The 23,138-nt window shown below is 45.0% G+C and overlaps 1 protein-coding gene across 3 annotated transcripts in view; it reads right to left on the bottom strand.

Annotated features, from left to right (window-relative positions):
• Window positions 1-22,018, bottom strand: part of BLTP2 (bridge-like lipid transfer protein family member 2) — a 29,957-nt gene extending 7,939 nt beyond the window's left edge. For all 3 annotated transcript variants that reach the window (XR_012008593.1, XM_072779322.1, XM_072779323.1), the window contains exons 1-26: window positions 21,863-22,018; window positions 20,887-21,010; window positions 20,337-20,386; window positions 19,895-20,042; window positions 19,599-19,717; window positions 19,302-19,362; window positions 18,937-19,120; window positions 18,273-18,396; window positions 17,984-18,108; window positions 17,471-17,538; window positions 17,210-17,355; window positions 15,345-15,463; window positions 15,073-15,236; window positions 14,659-14,917; window positions 13,936-14,141; window positions 11,274-12,366; window positions 10,657-10,848; window positions 10,328-10,530; window positions 10,062-10,180; window positions 9,720-9,940; window positions 9,025-9,215; window positions 8,810-8,909; window positions 8,470-8,672; window positions 6,173-6,467; window positions 3,245-3,402; window positions 2,760-2,966 (exon numbers count right to left, since the gene is read on the bottom strand). Coding sequence is in view for 2 of the 3 variants with exons in the window: in XM_072779322.1 (XP_072635423.1) it covers window positions 2,760-2,966; window positions 3,245-3,402; window positions 6,173-6,467; window positions 8,470-8,672; window positions 8,810-8,909; window positions 9,025-9,215; window positions 9,720-9,940; window positions 10,062-10,180; window positions 10,328-10,530; window positions 10,657-10,848; window positions 11,274-12,366; window positions 13,936-14,141; window positions 14,659-14,917; window positions 15,073-15,236; window positions 15,345-15,463; window positions 17,210-17,355; window positions 17,471-17,538; window positions 17,984-18,108; window positions 18,273-18,396; window positions 18,937-19,120; window positions 19,302-19,362; window positions 19,599-19,717; window positions 19,895-20,042; window positions 20,337-20,386; window positions 20,887-21,010; window positions 21,863-21,927 (4,944 nt within the window). In the remaining variant the exon portion in view is untranslated. The remainder of the gene's footprint in view (window positions 1-2,759; window positions 2,967-3,244; window positions 3,403-6,172; window positions 6,468-8,469; window positions 8,673-8,809; window positions 8,910-9,024; window positions 9,216-9,719; window positions 9,941-10,061; window positions 10,181-10,327; window positions 10,531-10,656; window positions 10,849-11,273; window positions 12,367-13,935; window positions 14,142-14,658; window positions 14,918-15,072; window positions 15,237-15,344; window positions 15,464-17,209; window positions 17,356-17,470; window positions 17,539-17,983; window positions 18,109-18,272; window positions 18,397-18,936; window positions 19,121-19,301; window positions 19,363-19,598; window positions 19,718-19,894; window positions 20,043-20,336; window positions 20,387-20,886; window positions 21,011-21,862) is intronic.
• Window positions 22,019-23,138: the final 1,120 nt, after the last annotated feature.

The raw sequence follows: 23,138 nt of genomic DNA, 5'->3' as shown, positions 1-23,138 counted from the left end.
GTCCCACATCAGGCTCCCTGCATGGAGCCTGCTTCTCCTTCTGCCTATGCCTCTGCTTCTCTCTCTTTGTGTCTCTCATGAATAAATAAAATCTTTAAAAAAAAAAAAAGTTAAAACAGTAAATGTTATATTTTACTATATAAATATATTTCTATGTATATGTAAATTTCATATGTTTTACCATATACGTACTTATATATGTATAAAATATACTACATGTATTTACAATTTTAAAAATTAGGGAAAAAATCAAATCCTGTCAAACACAAAAAATTTCATTGAAAACAATGACTTTCCCACCCACTTTGATATTTATGTGTTTGTGTTCTTGCTGTTTTCTGTCTTCAGACAACCACTCTGATATTGTTGCCATGGGGTAAAGGAAATGAATTATTTTGACTCTGCCAAGCTGAAGTCAAAATGAATAATAGAATGAGTAATATGTTTGGAAGGCCAAAAGCAAATCTGCCAAGTCACAAAAAAATTCATATAGAAAAGGCAAGATCAAAGTCCCCTCCCAACTCAGTGAAGGAAACCATAAGCAAGATGCAAAGGCCACCTACTGAATGGAAGATATTTGCAAATAATATATGAGGAACTCCTACAACTCAACACCAAAAAAAAACTAATCCAGTTTAAAAATGGGCAGAGGACCTGAGTAGACATTTTTCAAAAAAAGACATAAAGAGAGCTAACAGTCACTTGAAAAGATGCTCAACATCACTCATCATCAGGGTAATGCAAATCAAAACCACTTCACACCAAAGTGGCTAATATCAGGGCGCCTGGGTGGCTCATTTGATTAAGTCAACTCATGGTTTCAGCTCAGGTCATGATTTCAGGGTCTTGGGATTGCGCCCCACATTGGGTTCTACACTCAGTGTGGAGTCAGCTCGAGATTCTGTCTTCCTCTCCCCTTACCCTTACCCCTGCACCCACACATGTGCACACTCCCTCTCTCTCAAAAAAAAAAAAAAAAAAAACACACACAACAAAAAGTCCCTCCCACCTAATCCAAAGACATTCTACTCTAATGCTAGTATCACAACCTGAGGGGGGAGAAAAGAGGTTCACATGCAAAAGAAGGCATGGCTAAAAGAAGCAGAGGCCCAGAAAATGCTAGTCAGATCTTACATAGCTCATCCTGCCTACCTCTTCCTGAATAGTTAATATCTTCTATGCCTACCTCCTGAGTCTACTGATAAAGAATAGGGCTTGCTTGAACCACAGCTGTAATATGACCTCTCATATTACCAATAACCTGACCCTTACTTGGCTTAACATCTGATTAAATGATTACCTTGTATGTAATTACACCTGAGGTTGCTTGGATTGAGCCTTAAGGTTGTTAGAGTTAAGAAACACCAGGCAAGGAAGAGGGAAGAGTAGGATTAGCTTTTTCCTCATTGAGTATAGTGGCAAATGAAGTTATCATATTGGTGTTTAACAGATGTAGCTGGATCAGTAACTCATTTGGGTGTACCAGGCCCAGCACAATGTGGACACTTCACACCCGTGCAAGTAGTAACAATGCAGAATTATTTGCTAGATACATTTTATAAACTATCAGATCTCGGGATCCCTGGGTGGCGCAGCGGTTTGGCGCCTGCCTTTGGCCCAGGGCGTGATCCTGGAGACCCAGGATCGAGTCCCACATCGGGCTCCCGGTGCATGGAGCCTGCTTCTCCCTCTGCCTGTGTCTGCCTCTCTCCCTCTCTCTCTCTCTGTGACTATCATAAATAAATAAAAAATTAAAAAAAAAACAAACTATCAGATCTCCCAATAATTCTGATATTATATCCTAGAAATTATAATGCAAATTCAGTTTTACTAAGCTGAAAAGAAAGAAAATCTAGTCTAGTCCCTGCCAACTGCTCATAATTTCACCATCTAACAAAACATTATCTTGACACACAGTGAGACCTCCCCTGACATAACTTTTTAAAAATGGAATGATTATTTTCCTTCTAAATGAAGCTTTATATTTTTCTTTTTAAAGATTTTATTTATTTATTCATGATAGACATAGAGAGAAAGAGAGAGGCAGAGACACAGGCAGAGGGAGAAGCGGGCTCCATGCCGGAAGCCCGACGTGGGACTCGATCCCAGGACTCCAGGATCGTGCCCTGGGCCAAAGGCAGGCGCTAAACCACTGAGCCACCCAGGGATCCCCAAGCTTTATATTTTTCAAAGCACTCTCTCACTGATCCTTTCATCAATCCTGTGAGAGGGAAGTATTAACTCAATTTTACAAATAATGGTAATTCACTCAAAGGCTTATGGCTACATAATAGCATTAGAACTCACATAACCTGACTCCTAGACAAGCAATTTTTCTATTCAACCTTACTGCTTTGCTGAAACAACCAATCAACCATCTTCATAAGAGAAATCAGAGAAAGGATAGAAAGAGAATTTATCTAAAGTCCTCAGACTTACTGCCTGTTTTATTGGCTGCCCATTGATTAATATGATTTATTAGCAGGGGCCCATTTTATTCTAGTGCTGGGAAATGAGAGTTCCCTTTGCAATGAAAAAGAATAGAAAGAGATTTAAAAAAAAAAAAAAAAGCACTCTGTGCTCACAGACCACAGATCAGAGACTACCTAGAATTCCTACATTCAAGGTGTTACCAGCTTCATTATTCTGCTAAGCTGGTAGCAACAGGTACTATCAGAAATCTTTCAAGTAGTCTGCTGGAAGGAGCCAAATATGGAAAGCTGGGAATATAACGGGCCTTCCCAACCCCGCTGACTAACCTCTAACCACAGCTGTCGGCCATCCTGCTCAGTGGGGCTGCTTTCAGTGGTGGCAAAGTACTGCATGCCATCCAGTAGGCAAGTCCAAGATGTCTTTTGCTTCAATGTGTCACCATACCAGGCTGGATGGTGTTGGCACTGCAGCAGCTGAGCTTTGGCAGCTGATACAATGACACAGCCTTCTGTCTCTGCTCCACGAAGAACCATCTACGCCGTAGGCAGAAGCAGAATCACAGCACAAGGGCCACCAGAGAAGATAAGAGAGTTAGTGAAAAGGTTGTAACAATAACTATAGATGGGCCTAATTCTGGCTTACAGAGTGAACACTATGGTTTTAGATATGAAAGTGATTATCCTGGACACTTGCTGGAAGGAATAATTTTTTGGAGCTCTGTCTGCCCATTCTTATTTGGTGGTGGGAGAAGGTGAACACATATCATTATGATCTAGCCCAGTGCTGGGGTGTGCTGGTAAAGAGAAGTTACCTGGCAGTTAACCAGCTCAATAAGGCAGTTTCGGTTATATATGTCATCCGTCTGGCAGGCAGCAATGCCACACAACTGGTCACTCACACCTGACTCCTCTTCTGTGAACACTACAAACCTATCCGTCTCTTCAATCAGCTTCTGCAACATGTAGGCACCTGGCAGAGAAATAGGAAGTGGGGAAAAGTCATAATCTCAAAGGGATAGGGAACACATCTAGGGCCAAACTGATCTTCCTTCAGTATGTCTAGAACATATTCTGCAACCTGCAACTCCAACCTACTCACTCCACCCCTTGATCCCTGAGGACAAAATAAAAGTTATCAATTCATTTTTCCCTCAATTTAACAAAAGTAATAGATTACCAAGAAAAACTTAGAAATGCTATGTAAGTGGCAGGATTTTTTTCTCTTAGGTATATCAAGCTCTAAATTATTCTAGAATCTTTTTTTTTCATTTCATTTTGTTCCTTACGTTTTTCATTTCATATCATCTTAAATGTTGTTTGTTGATCACTCCTTTTCACAAGAAACCACTCCCTTGGGATCCCTGGGTGGTGCAGCAGTTTGGCGCCTGCCTTTGGCCCAGGGCGCGATCCTGGAGACCCGGGATCGAATCCCACATTGGGCTCCCGGTGCATGGAGCCTGCTTCTCCCTCTGCCTGTGTCTCTACCTCTCTCTCTCTCTCTCTGTGACTATCATAAATAAAAAAAAAAAAAAAAAGAAAGAAACCACTCCCTTACCATCAGTGCCTCAATGTTTTCATGGCTCTACTGTTTCCTCTGATTATGCCTCTAAATCCTTTTCTCCCAGGTCTTAGAAATAAGTATCTCCTAAGGTCTATCCTGGACATGTTCCTTCTCTTCCTCTTTCTTCTAATGAGACTAACAGTGTATTATGGTTAACAGCAGCCTCCAGAATCAGACTAGTCCACTTATATTTAAGAACCTATCTCTGCCAGTTACTTGATTGTGACCTTTGGCAGCTTGCTTTAGCCTGTCTCAGTTTCCTTGTCTGTAAAGTAACAGTAACTGTCTCACAAGGTTGTTGAGGGAGTTTACTGCAACAACACATAGAAGTATTTTGCAGAGTATCTGCCACACAGTAAGCAACTATTATTATCTCCTTGGCGTTAACTCTTAGCTCTATGCTGAAACTCCCAAAGTCTTCATCTCTAGGACTAAGCTTTTAGGTCATCATCTCCAGCTGTTAGACATTACCTAGATGTGCTGCTTGTGCCACACACTCAGCATGTCCAAATCTGAACTCAACAACCCTATACCTCCCCAAACTTGTCTAGCCTCTGGCTCTCCTATTTCTGATATTAATGTTACCATCATGCCAGTCCTAGGCTTAAAGCCTCAGTCGTTACTGCTTTCACTGTTTTAACTCCTTCCAACTAGTTGTCAAATTTCATACACGCAATAACATTTCAATCCATCCCCTCATTTCCATTCCCACTGCCTCTACCAAGTTCAAGCCTCCATTATATGTTGTTGGGACACTATTATAGTTACCTTATACTTCTTATACCTCTACCTCCAGTTTCTTCCCCTCCAGTCCTCCTCCACAGCACTGCCAGACTTACCTTCCTAAAAGTCAAGTCTAATGATGACACATCCCTATTCAAAAACCTTTAGTTAGTTCACCACTATCTACTGAGTAAGGACAAAAACTCCTTAGCCTTTTATGAGTTTTGATAGTCTACATGCAGCTTTCCTTTCCAGGATCTTCCCTCACTCCTCACCTCAGCTACTCTTTATGCCAACTGAAATAAGACTGCTCTTCTTTGAACATACTGGCCTTTACTAACTTCACTCCTATTCAGGATACTCCCTCTGCCTTGAATGTCCTTCCTTCCCACTTCCACGTGTTCAAACCGTATCACACTAAGCCTTCAAAGTCCAGCTTAAATGCTACTTCATCAATAAACCTGTCCCTGATTGCATTCCCTCTTTTAATCCAGTCAAGAACTCCCTCCTTACTCCTTATGCTTTCATTTCTCACTTGTGACACACACCACTTTTCACCTTTTCTCAAAATCACCATAACCTGCGTTCCTCTGTACTTATTATTCCTTCTCCCTAAAATGCCCTCTCCTTTCTCCTTATTTGTTGAACTCTTATTCATCTTTTAATACCTATCTCAATTATCTTTTCTGGGAAGACCTTTCTAGATTTACCTATGCTGATTTAACTACTTTCTTCTTGGGGTGCCTGGGTGACTCAGTCTGTTGGGCATCTATCTTTGGCTAAGATCATGATCTCGGGGTCCTGGGATCGAGCCCTGCATTGGGCTCCCTGCTTGGTGGGGGAGTCTCTGTCTCCCTCTGCTTCTGCCTGCTGTTCCTCCTGCTTGTGCACCCTCTCTCAAGTAAATAAATAAAAATAAATAAATAAGTAAATACTTTCTTCTTGAACATTCTTATAAAATGTTTTCATAATGAAATAATAATTTACGTGTCTACCTACTAGTTTCTGAGCTTCCCCTCATTTTATATCCCTAATGTCTAGGTTTATGTCTGATATATTATAAACCCTCAATAAGGTAAATGAATCTATGAATGAATAAGTGGTGAGTGAATGAATGAGCTAATCATGAATGAGCTAATGCCTGGGTGGCTCAGTCAGTTAAGTGTCAGCCTTTGGCCCCAGGGTTCTGGGATCAAGCCCACATAGGGCTCCCTGCTCATCCAGGAGTCTGCTTTTCCCTCTCCCTCTGCCCCACCTCTCCACTCATGCACTGTCTCTAATAAGTAAAATCTTTAAAAAAAAAAAAAAAAGAGTGAGGTGGTTTAATATGGAAAAACAATAGCTTTCATTTCTATACCTAGATGAAACCATCTGTGATAGTCCTTCCCAATTCCTGTCCAATCCCATGTACATATCCTACAACTAACCCGATGAAATCTCATCTTCCCCAGCTTACCTCCTGATGACCCCTTATCAGGCTGTCCGCTAAAGCTGGGAGTGCTGACAGGAGGCGGGGTTGGGGCACTGGTCAGAACACTCTGCTTTGGCTTTTTAGCTGGCATCTGGGGATCAATCTTTAACCCCTTCAGGGCCTCAGTAGAGAGATTACGTTTGAGTACTGCTGCCTTTTTATAGCCATCATATAAACCAAAGGCAATGTCCCGATTGGTGGTTGTCCAGGAAGCCCGTAAATCTACCAAGTGCAGCTGGTGTGTATGAAAGGCAGGATCCCCAACTCGAGTAGAGAGCTCCTAAGAAACAGGAAAAGAACCACGAGGTAGCATGGAAATTCCCACAATTGTTCCTGGACCATAAATGTAGAGGAGGAAAACCACCTTGTTGAATAAGAAATCTATTCTTGGGGTACCTGGGTCGTTCAGCTGGTTAAGCATCCAGCTCTTGATTTTAGCTCAGGTCATGATATCAAAGGGGACTGAGCCCAAAGTTGGGTTCTGCACTGGGCATGGAACCTGCTAAAGATTCTCTCTCTCCCTCTCCCTCTGCCCCCACTTACCCAAAGAAAAAAAGGAAAAAGAAAGACATCTGTTCTGGGAGAGACAAGAAGACCCTGGAGAAAGAAAAACCTAAGTGGTCTTAATATGTGCACTAGAGGGCAGCCTGGGTGGCTCAGCGGTTTAGCACCGCCTTCAGCCAAGGGCATTGATCCTGGAGACCCAGGATCAAGTCCCACCTTGGGCTCCCTGCATGAAGCCTGCTCCCTCTGCCTGTGTCTCTGTCTCTCTCTCTCTCTTTCTCTCTCTCTTATGAATAAATAAATAAAATCTTAAAAAAAAAGGTCATTAGATTACACTCAGACTATATCCACCGTATTTTACATGATTCAGAAAATTTCAACATATGGGTAACCTAGCTGGCTCAGTCGGTTGAACATTTGACTCTTGATCTTGGAGTCATGAGTCCAAGCCCCACCTTGGGCATGAAGCCTACTTAATCAAAAAAAAAAAAAAAAAGAAAGAGAAAAGAAGAAGAAGAAGAAGAAGAAGAAGAAGAAGGAGGAGGAGGAGGAGGAGGAGGAGGAGGAGGAGGAGGAGGAGGAGAAGAAGAAGGAAGAAGAAGAAGAAGAAGAAGAAGAAGAAGAAGAAGAAGAAGAAGAGGAGGAGGAGGAGGAGGAGGAGGAGGAGGAGGAGGAGGAAAGAAGAAGAAGGAGGAAGAAGGAAGAAGAAAGATAATTTCAACATAAAATCTTTTCTTAATTGGGGGAAAAAAAGACATCAAATAAGGTGCTAGGAAATAAGTTTTACTCAGTTTCCTGAAGGGCAAGAGACTATGTTTAGAAGGTGAGGGAGAAAAGGAATTTTCTTTTTTTTTTTTTTAAAGATTTATTTATTCATGAGTGTCACAGAGAGAGAGAGAGAAAGAGAGAGAGAGAGGCACAGACACAGGCAGAGGGAGAAGCAGGCTCCATGCAGGGAGCCTGACATGGGACTCGATCCCAGGTCTCCAGGACCACACCCTGGGCTGAAGGCAGCGCTAAACTGCTAAGACACCTGGGCTGCCCGAAAAAAAAAAATTTTCAGAAAGAGGGACAACTGGTACAGCTGACAGTGAGTTCATCATATGGTAATGATACATATGCTTGGAATATAGTTAGAAACGTTACCCGGAACTTAGCCTGAAACCTACTGCTATAGACTGAATTGTTCTGCCAGCCAAAATTCATATGTTAAGACCATAATCTCCAGGATGCCTGGGTGGTTGAGCGTCTGCCTTCGGCTCAGGGCGTGATCCCAGAGTCCCAGGATGAAGTCCCACATCAGGCTCCCTGCATGAAGCCTGCTTCTCCCTCTGTCTGTGTCTCTGACTCTCTTAGTGCCTCTCATGAATAAATAAAATCTTTTTTTTTTTTAAAGGAAAAGACCATAATCCCCAATGTGTTAATATTTGGAGATGTGGCTTTTGGGAGGTAATTAGGTTTATATGAGGTCACAAGGGTAGGGCCCTTATGATGGGATTAGTGCCCTTATAAGAAGAGACACCAGAGAGCATAATCTCTGTTTTCCTGCCTTGTAAGGACAAAGCAAAGGCAACTGTCTACAACCCAGGAAAAGAACCCTCACCAGAATATGACTCTGCTGGCACCTTAATCTTAGACTTCCCAGCCTCCAGAACTGTGAGAAATAAATTTCTGTTGTTTAAGCCACGCATTCTTTGGTATTTTGTTATGGCAGCCTGAGCAAACTAAGACACCTACTGATACAAAAAAGCTAGTAAAGAGACTGCATCAGGTGGTACCTCCTCAGCTGTGCGATTGCTATGCCGCTGGTAGGTGAGGGAGGACAGGCTCAGTAGGTGGGTCTTTGTTACCAAGGGATCAAGGCAGTGATCAGCATTCTCTTCAGTGGGCGAAGCCATCAGGTGAACAGTCACCTGACTTAGGTCACTAACCATCTGGGTCACACTCCAGTCAGAGATGAGGCGCCGCATCACTGTGCCTGCTGAGAAAAGGAAGCATACAGAGGCCATGAGGATCAGTACAGAAAAATAGTGTGGAACAGAAAGAGGGAAGAGAAAGGAGAAGGGTGAAGAGGGCAAGGATTAGGATAGGAGAAATAAAGGCAGTTTTTGAGCTTACCTTGAGGTATAAGCCGCTGAGTTCCCCTAGTGAAGACATGGCCCTGACTGCATTCAATCTGGATGCCCCGTTGCTGGGCAAATGAGGCCCAGTAATGCACCTGGCAACAAGAAAGCTTAGCTCTGAACCATGAATGGCATCAGAGCGATGATTAAGATAAGAAAAAACAAGAAAACTAGGGAAGGACAATAGAACTGAGGATGTCAGAGCCTGACCTGCAGCTGGGGAAAAAGTGCAGTATAGGAAAGCTGCTTGTAGTGCTGGCCAAGTTTCTTCTTGCTAGGTTTCAGGTTATTGAAGAGCTTTCCCCTACAGATAGGCCTTGTAACACTAGTCCAAGTTGCCCAGAAGTTTTGCATCCAGCGCAGGGTGCTACTATATAACAGAATCCGGGGCTGGGATATTGCTGTAAAAAAGAGGAAAAGACACTTCCTAGCTGTGATTAAAACAGAGATGAAGTTAAATCTATCCCTAGCTTCAGCTTTTAGAGGTTTGAAAACCCAAGCAGCATTCAGTCTCAAGAGAACATCCCCAACACCTTTTCCGTCTAGAGATCTAAGCTGGGACGCCTGGGTGGCTCAGCAGTTGAGCACCTGCCCCTGGCTCAGGGCGTGATCTGTGGTCTCAGGATCGAGTCCCACATCGGGCTCCCTGCCTGGAGTCTCTCCCTCTGCCTATGTCTCTGCCTTTCTCTCTCTGTGTCTTTCATGAATAAAAAATCTTAAAAAATTAAAAAAAAAAAAAAAAAAGATCTAAGCTTTGTTTTCACTAACCCTCTCTCAAAAAAACATCCTAATCCAAATCCTCCCTTGCTTTCCCTAACCCCTCCCTAGAGGGTCAGGTTGAAGTCCTTGGTGTTTAAGCCCATCCTCCCAACCCTTCCGCCCACTGCCCCAGACCCAAGCCTCACTCCCACTGTGCCGGGTCAGATCCATCTTGATGGAGAGATTGAGGTTCTCAGAGCGGAATGCCCGGTAGGAGTCATGAAGCTGGCCCAAGGGCACCTCTGGCAGAAACTCTGGGGCCCGCAGAGTGACACTGTGGTGATCATGGGGGTTCCCATGGCACAGCCATTGCAGGTCCAGTGTCATGCAGAGGTCAGGCAGGTGAAGGAAACAGCAGTCATCATACCTGTCTCACAACAGAGTCCCAGCCCTCAGTGTCCTGGTCACTTGCAACCCTCTGGCTCTTCCCCTCTCCCTCCAACCAGAGTCCCTCACCCTATTGAGGCCCCACCCATCACTTCACTCACTTAGAAGCTGTTCTCACGTTGACATCCAAGTCACCCCTGAACACAAACTGACCAGGTTTCCAATGAAAAGACAGGTGGCTCCACTCCCAGTGCATATTTTCTGTGGTGTTGTACGGGTCCTATAACCACCCCCAATAATTTGGTGAGATCTGGTAAGAGTATCACCCAAATCTCCCAAATGAGTACCTTTCTCTCTTCCCCCCCATGTGCTATAAGCCCCAACCAAACCATCCTAATAAGAAAACAACTCCTCTGGAACCTCTCACCTCAGTAGCCAACTGGTGCAGATTTGCCTGTTCAATATCCATGTGCCAGTCCCCATGGAACAGAAGACGGCTCTTGTCCCACCAGGGCAAGGGTGGGCTGGGGTCAGCTGAAGGCTTGGTCAAGAGGTCCACAGACTGGCTAATCAGTGTCCAGGCTGGATCCCAGCATGGGCCCCATACTACTGTGTACTGAAAGATTTCCGCTGTGATGGAGGAAAAGGTACAACTTGTTACACAACTTCTTTCTTCACTCCAACAGGCCTCAGCTCATCTCCCATCCCAGCCATCACAACATCCCCCGGCCAAACCAGCTGCCCTCCTCTACTCACAGCGGAAGTCGTGGTAGAACTTGAGTGGAGGCATGTTCCTCTCTACTGCCACATTACCCCATGGAAGCCCCAAGTGCAAGATCTGACGCCGCCGGGAGCAAGGCTGACCACTCTGTTCGGTGCCCACAAGTCGACCCATCAGCCGCCAGTCACGTATCTCAAACAGGTACCGGGGATAATCTCTTATCCGAACTGTTATTACAGGGAGGATATATGCTGGCTATTCAGAGGACTGTCTCAACATGCCTCGAGCATTCCCTGCCACTACTTTTACCCATCTATTTAACAAGGTCAACTGAGAAAACAAGATCTGGCAGTTGGAAGAAAAGCTGGAAAAGGGCATGGAGACACTGAGCAGATGGTGAGGGGAATAAAACCAAGACCCAAGAGACACACTAACCCTGAAGATGACTATGGTAATTGTCCTTTACAGTAGCCAAGCAGTTTCAGGGTGAAATTCTGGAACAAAGAAAGGAAGAGGGGCCCACCTCCCACTCCACTCATCCAAAAACCACCACAGTTCCCAATATAACTGAACTCCTCTGTAGTCACTCAAAGAGCTTTCTGAAGCTCTGAGGGCAAACACCACACTCTGCAAATAAGCAAGTACTACTTACCCAAAAACGTCTTAACACTGCACTTGAGCATACGACACCACTGAATGACGAGATCTACTCCTTCAGCAGGAAAAGGGCTGCCTGGATCAAGCTCTTGAACTTGCTCTACCACACGCTCAGGCCCATGGAAGGAGGCATCTGCCAGAGCTACCAGCTCTAGCCCTGCCACGCTCCAAGTGAGCAGTGCCCGGCGCATAGGTGTGTTGCCATAGAGACGACGGGAGCGCTGAATGTAAATTTCAATGTTTTTATGTTCCAAAGAGGCATAGAGCTCCTCAATTTTACGGGCTGGCAATAACTCCCCATGTTGCTTCCGAAGGGCAGCCACCTTGGCATCCAGCAACTGCAGCCTTTTGGCACTCTCCTTACTTTCATCCTTCATTAGTTCATAGTTATCACGAAGTTTCACCTCAAAAATGTCATCAAGGAAAACCCATGAGAAGTGCTGAACCTTTAAGAGTAGATCAGGTGGGAGTGGGGCAGGCCTTGGAGAAGCCTGAGCATGAGTTCCTCGATGCAACCCCTTCAGCCACTTCTGTACTCCCACAGCCTCATCCAGAGTTCGAGAGAAATCATACTGATAAGGAAACTCCACCGAGACTGAGCCCAAGGAGAGGAGCCAAACACGATTCCGGAGGGTCTGCAGCACAGGGAAAGGGTTCCGGTGGAGGATCATCTCCTCCAGTTCAGGTAACAGCTGTACCTCCACTTCCTTAAAGTTGAAGATGCTATTACCATCAAAGCCAGCAGCCAGCTCCGGGCAGTAAGCCTGTAGTGAACCCCCATGCCGGCTCAGTGACACACTCTCTGCAGCCAGGGTAATGAACTTGTCCTCAGCTACAAAAGCTGTCAGCTTAGCTGTGTTCACCTCTAGTGTTAGGTTTAGTAGACGCTTTGGAGGAGATGGCTCAGGGAGAAGGTCTTCCAGTTCAGACACAGTCTCTGGAGTCTCTAGTGCAAGGAATGGAACAGACTCGGGAAACAGAGTGGCTCTTAGTAGGTCTCGGCAATGTAGGGTAGCCAGGACATGCTGATACAGGTACATGTGATCTGGTGGGCTCCAAAGTAAGGTCAGCCCTGTACCACACTGAACCTTCAGGGAACAAGAGAAAAAGATCTGTCAGTTGCAATATCCCAAAACAGGAGAGATGGCTGGGATTATTATTATGTACATGCACACCTGGGTGAAGAACCATTTCCATTCAGAAGCATTTCCTGAGTAACTACATTAATTACTCCCTTGCCTTGTTTCCCTAGCATGAATATACAGAACTAATAGTTCTTATTTGTTTTGTTTTTGGGTTTTTTTTCAGGTCTTATTTATATATAAGAGCACTTACACTTTTGAGTTCCCAACTGGATTTTAAATTATCTGAGAGTAGAGGCCATGTGTGTTGATTCTTAATATCTACCACAGGATATGAATTATATACAGCAAATACTTATTAAGTCATGTGGCTTTTTGTTTCTGTTCATGAAATACCTTTCTATAATGGCCATGTTCTGGATAATAACCACTGCAACAATCAATTTAAAAATGTTTTATGCATTAATTGCATCTTGATTTAATACTTTTTTTTTAAAGATTTTATTTATTCATTTTAGGGAGAGAGAGAGGGTACACATGAGCAGGAAGGGGCAGGAGAGGGAGAAAGAATCTGAAGCAGACTCTACACTGAGTGCAGAGCCTGACATGGGGCTCAATCCCATGAGATCACAACCTGAGCTAAAAGGTCAGACACTCAACCAATGGAGCTAGCCAGGTACCCCTGACTTAATTCTTAAATAAAAGTATAAAAAGAACTGACCACACAAGTCAATACAGCAATTGACTCATACGAAATTATGCTTCAAAGAAGGGAATCTTTGTAAGCTTGAAAAACGAAATCAATCCTGAATAGTTACACAAAGAAAATTTAAATCGCAGAACAGAAAAATGCCTTTGAGCTCCAGCCTCTGAAAAGACAACTCCTCAGTTTCCAAAGGAAGCTGAAGTAAGACAATTAGAAAGATATTCCATTCCCCTCCTAAGAGGGTCCCATATCCACCTGGTACCCTGAGGAGAAAGATCTTGAAAAGCCTCTTAAAACTTGCCAGGGTCTCCATTTTCAGTTCCCTTTCAGACTTTTTTTTTTTTTTTAAAGTAATCTTTACACCCAACGTGGGCTCAAACTTTCAACCCCAAGATCAAGAGTCACACATTCCACAAAGTGAACCCACCAGGCACCCCTCCCAGCCTTTTAATGTGCTGTGTGCTTCAGCGAAATAACACCAGAAAAAAAAAAAAAAAAAGCCCCTTATTTTTCAGATATATGCTGAAATATTTAGGGTTGAAATTATATGTCTGGTATATATCTGCCTCAAAATAATCCCAGAGCAGGAGGCAGGGGCGACTGGTGGGTCATAGAACTGAAACAAACTGGTCATAAGTTGGTAATTACTGAAGCTGGGTATGGATACATACAAGTTCAAATATCCTCCTTAGTTCTGTGTATATTTTACATTCCATAAAGAGTTAAAAATGTACAGAACAAGCCAAGCCAAAAAGAACACAAGGTATCATATTTCTTATAAATGTTTTGCAACAAACTCAGAAGGCTGGGAAATGTTCTTTAGCCTAGGAAAAAAACAATCTGACTTCACCTCCCCATAGAAGCTTTACCTCCAGAGAGCGGATGCTGCTGTGATAGGTGATGGAGAGCATGGAGAGACTGAGCACAGGAGTGGGGATGTCAGGAGCTTTGCAGCAGGGCTGCATCTTCTCTGTGACTGACTTCACTAGGGCAAGCACAAGTCCCTGGACACCCACAGTGGAGGTTTCAGCACTTCCCAGGATGGTCAGTGTGTCTAGTCGGACCTCTGAAGCACCTAACATCCAGAAACCACATTAGCATTGGCTCTCAGCTCTGGCAACTTCAGCCCTCACTCTCCTTTCTTACTCATTCCATTCATTCTAGTTTTCTTTATTCCCTATACCTACCTCTAAGTTCATTCCTCATGTTTCAGGGAAATTTTTCCTTTTCTATCTTAACCTACCTAAATCAAAGAAGCTCTCTAACGCCTACAAAGTTCCAGAGATAAATCTGTTTCTAGAACTAAACACACATGGAAATTAAAAAACTACACATCTCAGTTTCTTGACCAACTATCAAGGCTTTTTTTTTTTTTTTTTTAAATAAATCTTGCTTAGTAATATCTTCTATAAGCCTCTAAGAAATTTCAAGAAACCCAACAGTTATGTAAAACCTTCTAGCATCTCATGCCTTTAAATTAGAAAAAATTCAAATAATCAGCTTCATTAAATAAGAAGGGAGTATACTGAACTAGCATAATATGTTTAGGTCACAAACTACCCACTTAGGTATAGACTCCCTGTCCCACTTACCAATCAGGGCAGAAAGAGTGAACAAGTTCATGTCCTCCACCTTCAAGTCTACCTTCCACAGCAATGACACAGATTCCCCAAATGAAGATTCTCTAGAGACAGCTGACTTCCCAGACTGTGTGTCCATCAAAGATAAAATGCGAGAGAGACATTGGGCACAGGTATCTGATGCTTCTACCTGCAGTCCTCGGATGGTACAATCCAGAAAGAGGGTATCTGACTGGTTACTAGACAGGCCCAAAGGCTGGTTATAGCTACCCTAGAAAAGAAGCAGAGGGAGCCCCCTTAGAAGCATGCAGACACAGTTCTATAACACCCTAATGCATCATCTTTTGCCAAAAAGATGATCCGTGCACTAAAGCATGGCAAGACAAGGAAACCATATGGGCTCCGTTCATCAAAGTCCCCACCTACCTGTAGTGTGAAGGAGTCCAGGACAAGTGCCTCACCCCAAACATGCATATTGGGTGGGTGGGGTGCTCGCTGAATGTGGGAGTCACTGCCCACCCTCCAGCAGAGATGGTCCACAGTTAGGACACCCCGCTGATGGATACTTTGTGGCCTCAGGTGTTGGTAATCTGAACAAAGAAGGTAAGAAAGACTTCTATGGAGCCACTGTAAACATCAATTGGGCTTAGCTTCACTAATGGACAGATTCTTGTTCCTTTTCCATCCCGAAGTCTTACCTAGAGAGATAGCATTGAATCCCAAGGCAAAGGGTGGTGTATCACCAAGCTGAATGGAAACATTGACATTGGAGATGGAGGTGCTAAAGATGATGGGAGCCAGGATTTGGGGGAAGGTTCTGCATAAGGACAAAACATTATTGTTCGATAAAGAAAGAACTGCAGCTTCCTATTACGGAACAGGTACGTGAAACTCTCAAAAGTCAGGGTAAATTTTGCTGTGATTCTGAGACACCTGGGTGGCTCAGCAGTTGAACATCTGCCTTTGGCTCAGGGCATGATCCCAGGGTCCCAGGATCGAGTTCCACATCGGGCTTCCTGCATGAAGCCTGTTTCTCCCTCTGCCTGTGTCTCTGCCTCTCTCTCTGTGTCTGTCATGAATAAATAAAATCTTAAAAAAAAATTTTTTGTTGTGATGCTTAAGATGGAATGCAACTAAGACCAAATTCATCAGTTTGCCATTCCCAATGGTAATCTGCAGGAATTCAAGAAAGATATTAAATAGAACCATATGAGATTGCCATTTCATAAGTCAAATATGAACATCAGTAGATCATATGATTCAACCTAATACAACAAAGGAACACTGCTTCCAAGCCATTATTAACTTTAAGTTGTCTACGCAACAAATGCACAGAGAGATGACACGGTTGACCTATCACCTGATAATCTAAAGTAGATAAGATATTGTGGATCACTTAAACTCAATGTAACAATTATATATTTTGTATAATAAGGCACTACGCTGGGATCCCTGGGTGGCGCAGCGGTTTGGCGCCTGCCTTTGGCCCAGGGCACGATCCTGGAGACCCGGGATCGAATCCCACGTCGGGCTCCTGGTGCATGGAGCCTGCTTCTCCCTCTGCCTATGTCTCTGCCTCTCTCTCTCTCTGTGTGTGACTACCATAAATAAATAAAAATTAAAAAAAAAAAAGAAAAAAATATCTTTTAAAAAAATAAAAAAATAAGGCACTATGCTGGCACTGAGAACATAAAAACAAAAAAGACTTCATCATACTGTCAAAAAATCTAGTTTAATGGGGAAAATATATAAAATAGAAATGCTAGGGATCCCTGGGTGGCGCAGCAGTTTAGCGCCTGCCTTTGGCCCAGGGCGCGATCCTGGAGACCCGGGATCGAATCCCACGTCGAGCTCCCTGCATGGAGCCTGCTTCTCCCTCTGCCTATGTCTCTGCCCCTCTCTCTCTCTCTCTGTGTGACTATCATGAATAAATAAATAAAATCTTTAAAAAAAAAAAAATGCTATTAGGGCACCTGGGTGGCTCAGTCAGTTAAGCACCCAACCTTTTTTTTTTTTTTTTTTTTTTTTTTTTTTTTTAAGAGAGGCAGGTATCCCAGAGCCTCACACCCTGGTGATTCTTGTTTGCCTCTTTATTTATATATAATTTTTAAGATTTTATTTATTTATTTATGAAAGACACAGAGAGAGATAGAGGCAGAGACACAGGCAGAGGGAGAAGCAGGCCTCATGCAGGGAGCCTGACATGGGACTCGATTCTGGATCTCCAGGATCATACCCTGGGCTGAAGGCAGTGCTAAACCGCTGAGCCACCAGGGCTGCCCAAGCACCCAACTCTTGATTTCAGCTCAGTTTGTGATCTCAGGGTCACAGGATCAAGCCCCAAGTTGGGCTTGGAGCCTGCTTGGGGTTCTCTCTCTTCCTCTCCCTTTGCCCCTCCCACTCCCATGCTCACTTGCTCTCTTTCAAAAAAAAAAATAAAAATAAAATAAAAAAGAATTGCTACTGAAGTAATCAAATACATATTTAACACAATATGCCACTTTAATCCAAAAGAATCTGGGAATCTACCTGATAAGATGGTGGCTAAAAAGATTACACTGACCTTTTCTTTCTTTGTTTAAAAACAGATGAGCTAGACCCTTGGGTCTCCAGTGCTAGCATGTGCAGCCAGTGAGAGAATTCCTGGTGCCGGTAATGAATAATACAAGTATTCAAAACCAGGGAGGCTGAAAGGTCAATAGTGGTCACCTGGAAATAAGAACACCAGAACTGTCGGCTTGGGTTTTATCCCATTAACTCACAATGCAATGATACAAGGAGAAAGCAGAGAAAGGAATGATTCTTGGTATCACAGTCATCATACCTGCACAATAGCCTTGAGGGAGTTGAGACAGACAATGCGCTGGCGGCTCTGGGACAGCAACAACCCATCTGTGAGGGCAAAGAGCAGATCAGAGAAGAACACTGGGAAAACAGAAGGCAAACTAGAGGCAGGCAAGCAGACTGAACAGACTGTCACCAAAACTCATGAATTGGGGCTATATTCTCTCAGTATGTTCCCTCCTCTCCATCCCCAATTACACTGATATTAAATTAAGAAGGCCAAATGGAGGGCAGCCCGGGTGGCTCAGCGGTGTAAAGCTTGCCTTTGGCCCAGGGTGTGATCCTGGAGATAAGGGATCGAGTCCCATGTCGGGCTCCCTGCATGGCGCCTGCTTCTCCCCCTGCCTGTGTCTCTGCCTCTCTCTCTCTCTCTCTCTCTCTCTCTCTCTCTCGCGAATAAATAATAAATAAAATCTTAAAAAAAAAAGAAGGCCAAATGGAGCATGGGAGAGAGTGTCTAATCATCTCGGTACCAACATCCCCACCCATGAACCTTTTAGTATGAGTTCAGTGTTCATCTGTGCCAAATCCGAGTTTGCTGTGAAGCTTCGAAGAGGCAGCTGATCCTCATCACGGTGGTACAGGAAATACAACAGCTTCAGTGTCCAATTCAGGTGCCTGAACCAGAGACAAACTCTGGCTCAGGAATGCATGGAATGTCATTCTTACTCCCTTTCTCCCCACAGACAAGCTCAGTGCAGTGCAGCTACTAAGCTAGTTACAAAGACCTGAGCATATAGAGCATATCACTCTCCACACTTCTGCGTCAGGAGAGAGCCTACCTCTTTTGACTATTCATGGACAGCACCACACTTGTGATCTCCATTTTCACCTTGACCTGATCTGGCAGCTGCTGAAGGAGGTACAGGCCAGGCAGAGTTGGCTCAGCCAAGTTCTCCGTCACTTCTGAAAACATGAATGAATAACACAAGAGCCATCAATCTTTAACACATTCAAGTCCCCAAAATACCCTATCCTCTTTGGCCAAATCTTCCCACATAAAGTAGGCTAACCAAATGCCCAATCTTAGGCCACAAAGCAAATATCCCAGAGATCCAGTTACCTGGTGTACTTCCTTCCCCAAAATCTAAAAAACAGTAGGGAGAGGTTAATATAACGGAAAGAATTTGGACTTTAGAGCAAAATAATTGATGTCCCATTTTTACTACTGACTAGCTCTATGACCTCAGTCAAGTCACGTAGCTGCTCTTCCTGGGCTTCTGTTTTCTTGTTTGTGAAATGCTGAGAATTTAGTGAGAGACCATATGTAAAACTAATACTACAAATCTAATTCATGACAAGTAAATGCCCTATTTCCTTTAGCTATCCTCAGGATCAAAGGTCATGCTAACAAATCACATCTAATGAATAGTGAGACCCCTATTTTTATGTACTTCCAGAATAATCGGAGAACAAGGCAGCCAAACTTACTGACCAGGTCTTTACCTGAACAAGGTTTGGGTGCCAGGCTTGGGCCCTGGCGTAGCAGCTGACTATGAAAAAGGCCTTCATGCAGTTCAGCATGGAGTGTCCACATATCCACAGTGATGGCCTTCAGTTGCCGACTGCTGATGCCCACCTCTAGACACAACTTTAGGGCCAGTGAGAGCTCCGCTAAGCAGGTGTCCTCCTGCAGGGAGGATAAAAGCCTCTAAGGTGATGTAGGGAGTCTGGGGGTTATGGGCCAAAATTCAGTCTAGACCACCACCTTGAGAGACACTTCCCCCCATAAGAACATGGAATCTAGAATGTAAGCTCCTTCATATCTTATGCCCAGAAATAAGGCATCTAAATGACCAGGGCATACTCACCAATTGGCCACTCTTTAGAACTTTGCTGTTGATCTGATTTAGGCCAACTTCACATTTCAGCCTGGGAAAGGAAAAAAAATTAAGAGCAGTTGGCCCCTTTCCTCACTGTTTAATTTCAGTCAAGTTTTACTGGCTGAAAGGAACAAAGCAAATAGAAGTACCTAATCTTAGCCTCTCCTCAAATTGCTACATAATGAGAACTTGACAGCTTAATAAGAAAACCCTGACATCCACCCACCCTGAAACAACTGTAAGGCAAGAATGGGACTACCCGACCCTCTTCTACCCAATGGTTACCTTTTCCCATCACAATCCAAAAGAAAGCTGCTTTCTCTGATTTGAATGTGCCACAAAGACTCAGAAGTAGCCACCTTGAGAACCATGATGTTTATAGAATCTACATGAATGGAGAATAGCTAGAAAGAAGCAAAGAATAATCATTAATGTCAAGGCACTGCTATTCCTTTCTAGTAGAGAAAGAATAAGAGGCATCTCTTGGTATTATGTTCCCAAAACAGTAAAAAAATCCACCTATGACTCTACAGCCAGCCATCCCTACTATATAGTCCAGGAAAGTGGGAGAAGTATCTCACCTGACAGAAGATCTTCAGTAAGGATGGACTGAAAGACAGTTCCTTTTGATGTACCCCAGTGCTTTGGGAAAATGGGGCAAAAAGGCCAGAAACCTTCTGTAGGTCCGTCCTGATACGTACTTCTCCAAAGCACAATGCCACATAGCGTCTGCCCAGAAGAGAAATCTCACTGCCATCAGATCCAGCCCTTCCCTAGCAGTCTCCACCCCTCCGTCACATTCACTCTCCCATCCTCTGTAAAAATGTAACTCAAATCACGGAGAACAGTCTCATAGTAGTTGTCGATATCTGTCTCACAAAATAATAGCTTCCAGGCTAACTGAGAGATATCAGCAAAACCCCAGCCCCCTCCTTGAGCTGTGAGGCCTCCGTAGAATGACATTCTGCGAACCCCAATCCCAAAATATTCCCCAAGAGAAGAGTGAGGATATAGGGTACTCACGGCAGATCATGGCTAAGGAGTTTGCTGGAAATCCACAGGCTATCAATTTCCTAAAACAGTGGAGAAGAAAGCTTTGTGAGCAGCCTGAAGCCAGGAAAGGTTGCAAGAAGAGGAGGAAGTGCGATAGCCCCTCCACTAAATATTCTCACTCTATTTCCACCAACTTCTCTCCTCAGCACTGTATCTGCTCCTGACAATGACACTGATTGAACTTGCTTAGTATTTCTCTTTCATGACTATGTTGCTATTTCTCCTCTTAAATTAGAACAGTAAGCTTTTCTATTTCCTATTATCTTTTTTCTGTGCTTAGTTCTGTATCTTTCTTACTATACATACCCTGAACACTCTGTGCCTTATAAGCATTTTTAACTCAACAACTTGCATCAGTCCCAGTGTTTCCAAACTCACTCTAAGATCATCTTGACAAAGAGGTGACAAGGCTGGGTTGCCTAGGAAAGCCACCCAGAATTTTAGGAAAAAAAGAAATAAAAAGTTAAAATTTAGCTGAGTCCACTCCACATACATACCCAGGGAGTTCCCCAAGACTCACCACAGTTTGCTGGTGTTGCTGAAACTTAAGGCTGACATTCTGGATCCAAAAAAAGGAGCCAATCTTTAGCTCCGCCTGCAGCTTTCGCTGACACCACTTGGTGACCAACCGGACCACAAACCACCTGCAGAAAAATCCCTGTAAGTCCACAGGACCCTCTCCCAATGTTGGTTGTCCTCACCCCTTCCTGGTCCTAAAACGCCTGGCAAAAAGGTCATGTCCTAAAGCTGGATCTACTGGGCAACTCTCTGGTCTCCCAAAACAACACTGTCACACTCAGCCACAAAGATCAAGACCCTACCTAGCCCTGGACAGTCCTCCTCCACCCAGATGAAATCAGACAAACTACAGCCCACTTCCTAAGTAGGGGACAAATAAAGCAGTCCTTGCAATCCTTAGGAACACCAGAGGAAGAAAGAAGAGGCCCGAAGGGGAGTGGAAATACAGGCAGCCCTGTGTCAGATGTGCCATCATCACGCACTCCCCCACGGGGTCTCTGTCTCCGCTCTCCAGACAGGTGTCCGCGAGAAGGCACTGTGGGTCACACCCGGCCGGCTCAAACGCCACTCTCCCCTGGGTAGCCAGACCTGTTCCGCCTCGGGCGAGGCTGCAGGTGCCCTCTGCGCTTGGTGAAGGGGACACTCAGGCGCGAGTGACGGGGGGAAGGGGAGACCACCAAGCCGGGCCCCTCTTCACACACCTATGCAGCTCCCAGTCTCAGCATCCCCTCAGGCCTCGCCCGCTCTCAGTCTCCCCTACTCCCAGTTTCTAGCTGCCAGCTCGGGCCGTACGCCCCCGCTCCGGCCCCCCGCGCGCCGCGCGCCCCTTCCGCGGCCCCCCTCGGGCCCTCCCCCTCCGCCGCCCGCGCACCGTCCACTCCAGCCCCCTTCCCCTCCCGCGCGCTTTTCAGGCGAGCGCCCCCTCCTCAATCTCTTGCTTCCTCAGTCCCCGGCCGCTGTGGCCGGGATCCCCTCACCGGCCTAACAGGGCGCTGAGCACGACCAACAGCAAGGCCAACAGCGCGGAGAAGAACAGGGGCATCCCGGCCCCGGCCCGGCCTGGCTCCGGCCCCCGCCCTGCCGGGGCCCCCCCACGCCCGCTCCGCTCTGCGCCGCCGCAGGCCGAGCAGCCGCACGCACAGGAAGGGCCCCGGACAAGGAAGCGTTGGCGCGCGTGCACCCCGCCCCCCACAGCCCGCCAGCCAGCCAGCTGTCTCCCGGCCGCACTCCTCCCCGCCCGCGATCTGGCAGGGCCGACTGGCTGCCTGCGCGAAGTCGGGGCGTGGCTCCAGAGCAGACCGCGGGGGTGGGGGGCGGAACTCGCGCCGACTGACACTCAGGCGCCGCCCCTGGACCCACCCTTCCGCACCCGGAAATGCGGAGCCCGGGGCTTACCCGAGACCGAGTCTGAGCCGGTTCCCGGGCTGGCTACAGACTCCGCCGTCTCATTTCGTCATTTCGGCCGCGGCGCTCCACTTTTAAAGCACTTTCCTAGGGTGATTATAGAGTCCGCTTGGCCACTTAGGGTCCGGACTGAGGGTACTAGTATAACCCTGGGTCACAAGAAGCAGCTGCCCTTTCATACGAGCCTTATCTGAAAATCATTGAGGAGGAAACCAAGAACTAAAGGACATCAGTTAAAATTCCCACCTCATTCTATCCACAAAGGAACGAGTTTTTCATTCATTTTACTGTTTGAATACTGTTCGAGTCAATTAACATGTACTGACCTACTGTGTGAGCAACGCAATTTTCTGGACCCTTCATAGGACAAGTTTTCAGTGTCTACAGTATATATAGCACAATCTGGTCAGTGGGCTGGGGGAATACGACAGAACTACAGAATACTGTTCTTGTCTCTCAGCAACAAATACTTTACCTTGGAAGCAAACTTAATTGCAGGAAATAGGCCATTCAGGATCAACATCATTTTGCCTGTTTCCTCCTCTGTGAAATGAGGAAACTGGACAAAGGTACCTTTCAACTCTAGTACACGCTAAACATTCCGAGGATTTCAAAATAAGCACTTCATATTCCTTTGCTCTTCCATCCTAATCTCCATAAATATCCTCCAAGATTTTACTTGGAAACTTTTTTCAATTCCTTCAAAAAAGCATCATTTCAGTTTTCACATTGGGTTGCCCATAGTTTTAACTCCAACTGGTTTCCTTATCTAGTCCTCTCATCCATCATTTCACCTCTCCCCAAAGACTCTACCATGTTTCAAATTCATACTTATCTCTCAAACACTGT

Source organism: Canis lupus, chromosome 16 (genome assembly GCF_048164855.1).
Source record: "Canis lupus baileyi chromosome 16, mCanLup2.hap1, whole genome shotgun sequence".
Taxonomy (NCBI): domain Eukaryota; kingdom Metazoa; phylum Chordata; class Mammalia; order Carnivora; family Canidae; genus Canis; species Canis lupus.
This window is presented reverse-complemented; position numbering and strand designations above follow the sequence as displayed.